This window comes from Octopus bimaculoides, chromosome 15 (assembly GCF_001194135.2).
Source record: "Octopus bimaculoides isolate UCB-OBI-ISO-001 chromosome 15, ASM119413v2, whole genome shotgun sequence".
NCBI classification, from domain to species: Eukaryota; Metazoa; Mollusca; class Cephalopoda; order Octopoda; family Octopodidae; genus Octopus; species Octopus bimaculoides.
The window spans coordinates 13,711,182-13,714,648 of NC_068995.1; the positions used below are offsets into that span (position 1 = coordinate 13,711,182).

General features: G+C 33.2%; 1 protein-coding gene across 4 annotated transcripts in view; it reads right to left on the bottom strand.

The window, feature by feature from the left end:
- Positions 1-31: 31 nt before the first annotated feature.
- Positions 32-3,467, bottom strand: part of LOC106877922 (protein DENND6A) — a 99,004-nt gene continuing 95,568 nt past the window's right edge. For all 4 annotated transcript variants that reach the window (XM_014926996.2, XM_014926992.2, XM_014926993.2 and 1 more), the window contains one exon: positions 32-1,298. In XM_014926996.2, coding sequence (XP_014782482.2) covers positions 1,179-1,298 — 120 coding nt within the window. In that variant the 3' untranslated portion in view covers positions 32-1,178. The remainder of the gene's footprint in view (positions 1,299-3,467) is intronic.

Consider the following 3,467-nt stretch of genomic DNA (forward strand, 5'->3'; position numbering starts at 1 on the left):
TAAAAGATTTTAAATTTAAGAACAAATGCAGTTAAAATGGCCCTTTCTTTTAATGCAAAATATTTTTAGGGAATTTACTTATATAAATAAAATCACCCAATATCTTCCATACAATATATATATATATATATATATATATATGTATACATATATATACATACATACAAACATCTTTGTGTGTGTGTGTATATATAAGAATGTAGAAGTTATAGCAGTCTTCTTTTTAATATCAGCGGTCACTTGACCTGCAATAAACAGCAACCACAAATCAATTCTTGCCATAAAAAAAAAATGTTAGGCAAAAAGACAGGATGGTCATGGCTACTGGAATGCCTTTGGTTATAGGTCTACTTGATCACGGCTGACTTAGGTGCTAAACGACAACAACCACCACCCAGAGTGGTATAAGCTCAGTCATGGGCAGACTGTGGGTCGCACACCTAATTTCACAAGGAAAATAACATTTATTAAAATGTTTAAGTAGTGCGGTCCACCATGTCTCATGTGGCCTGCATCTTGAGAGAAGGTGTCCATAGCTGATAATCCAAGTGACTGATTAATTGGGATTACCTCAAATATCCTTCCAGATTTTAAAATTATCATTTTTTTCTGAAAGACTTTCACAATCACTATGGATTTGAATTGTGACTTCAAAACAGGTTGTAGAGAAGTAATGACAAAAAGAAAAAAACAAAAACCCTACAAAAAAAACAAAAAACAAATGATTTGATACAGTGCAGGTGGTGCTAGGAGATAAAGACTTATAAAAAAAAAAAAGAAAAAAATTATGGTGTGTGGCTTTCTTATTTTTCTGGATGAGATATTTTAGATGAAATAAAATGTTGTTGTTGAAGTAGAAGTGATCTCAGTTCGTTAGAAGCAGTAGTGAAACCAGGTTTTTGAGAGCAATCCTCCAACATCAACAACATCAGCAGTAATAATCATATGTTAGCTGTCAGGTGAGCTGCAGAAGTGGTAGTAGTAATAATTATAATAATAGCAGAAGTAGTAGTAATAGTAGTGGTGGTGATGATAGTAGTGATGGTGGTGTTGATGTTAATATTTTTAAAGTAGTTTAAGTCGACAGCTCATTTCTGCAAGATTTGTGATTTTGCAAGTTTAACTGAAATGAACGCTTGTCAAAGAACTGGTAGAGGAGACAGGTGGCTGGTATAACGTCATGTTTTCAGCACAACTTGTAGATCAGCTGGTAAAGAGCAGATGATAGTGTCGACATGTTGGTGAAGTTTCACAACACAGTTCCGGTCAACGGCTGATTGATTGTTGGCAGCAAATGTCTAGAAGAGAGATGGGGGGAAAAAAATTAAATAAAACAATAGATCTTTCGGTAATGGTATTTTTTTTTAATGTTGGGTGCACTGGCAGAATCATTAGAGCTTTGGCAAAAAATACTTAGCTATATTTATTCCAGCTTTTTACATTCTGAGTTCAAATCCTGTCATAGTCAACTTTGCTTTACATCCTTCTGGGGTTGATAAAATGAAGTACCAGTCAAATACTGGTGTCAATGCGATCAACTAACTTCATTCCCTCAAAATTACTGCCCTTGTATCTAACTCAGAAACCATTCTTATTATTATTAAAACTGGCCAAGCTGGGGAAAATACTTAGTAACATTTTGTCTGTCTTCATGTTCTGAATTTGAATTCAGCCGAGGTTTATTTTGCCTTTCATTTTTTGTGGGGAGGGTCAATAAAATAAGTACCAGTTGAGCACTAGGGTTGATGTAATTGACTTACCCCCACTCCCAAATTGCTGGCCCTGTGCCAAAAATTTGAAACCATTATTATTAACACAGGTCTTCTAACATCAGGTTCATTGCAAATTACTATCATGTTGGAAGAGATATGCAATATACATGAAAGAACAATTAGATCACTGGGAACCCATGACTTTATATTTTTTTTTATTGATTCGTTTTTTATGGCTTAACTCAAGGGAAGTAGGGTAGCATTCATGACCTTATTGCAGTGTCTCCAATTCTGACAGAGGGTAGAGAGAAGAACCTTTCAGATCTGGGATTATATTCATATCTTAAATCTGTTAAAGTGCTTCAAACAGTGAGATTCTGTTAAAAGCATTCAGGTACCAGGTGGTGGTGTTAAACAGAGCAACACTCTATGTCTACAACCTAAGAACAGAACCAGTCCTCCAACAGGGTTCAATATTTCATTCACAAAGCCTGTAGAAAAAAGGCACTTGCTTAAAACTTTTGACACCACCCTTTGTTTTAAAGTGATATAAATTAACTTCATCAAAATTCCATATTAATTTATGTCTTTCATACCAGCTTAATGATGGCACAGTTATTTTACATTTTGCATTATTTTCAAAATTAATTGAAAGCAAGGTAAAGTATTCCAATAGAAAGTGTAGTGGATTCTCACACCAGGAATAGTGTGATTGTGAAACAAAGAACTTATTCCCACAGCCATCTAAGCTTGAATCCAACTACTTCATAGACGGCCAAAGAAGTGCATTTTGGACAGTTAAGCAGAATATCATTTAGCTATATAAAACTCATGGAAAAATAAAAAAGATATCCAGTCTTAAAATATAATGAAACAGATGTTGTCAAAGTTATGAAGCAGAGTAATGAGGACTTGTGAAAAAGAAGCTAAGGTTCCTTGAGTCAGGAACCACAATAAAAAACAAATTAAATTTTATTTGTTGCATTATTTAACGCTTTAGCATTTAAGCCAGCTATATCCAGCCCAAATATTTCATCTGCTTTATGCTTAAACTGGCCAGATCTGGCCTCTTGTAGCTGCACTACAATAACATTCTAAAAATAAAGATTCACATTATTAAAATCTTGAAGCTACAAGATAATGTATAATTGGTTCAAAACAATGTGAATAAAATAAGCATTACATTCAACTAAGTAATCTGAATGCTAAAGAGTTAACATGTATTTTTTATATTATGAATTAGATGATAAGATTTCAATATAAATACAAGCACCAATTTTAGACGCAAAAGAACATCAGGTTTGGACATGAACCATGAACCATCTTCACACACTGGGTATTATATAAATGTTACTTTCTACAATTTTAGCCATATATCTCCACAGGATAAATGGATCATCAGCAGGATAAGCTATTTCATTAAAGTCAAATCCAATACAACAAAGTTCTCATCTTTGTCTATTGTTTGCAATGTGAAATAAACCCATGAATAAAATTTACAAATTTAGATGCTAAGCTTTTAACATGAATCATTAACCCACCATCTGCCTGAAAAAGAAAAGGCTAAGTCAGCTTTGGTAGGATTTGAAACGCAGAATGTAAAGGGACGTAAATAAATATCACCCGAAGCTTGTTGAAAAATGTTACAGATGGAAGGAAACAATTGTTTTTTAGAAATGACAAGTTCAAATTCTAAAATCAAATGACTAATTCTCACAACCATTATATATATATATATATATATATATATATATT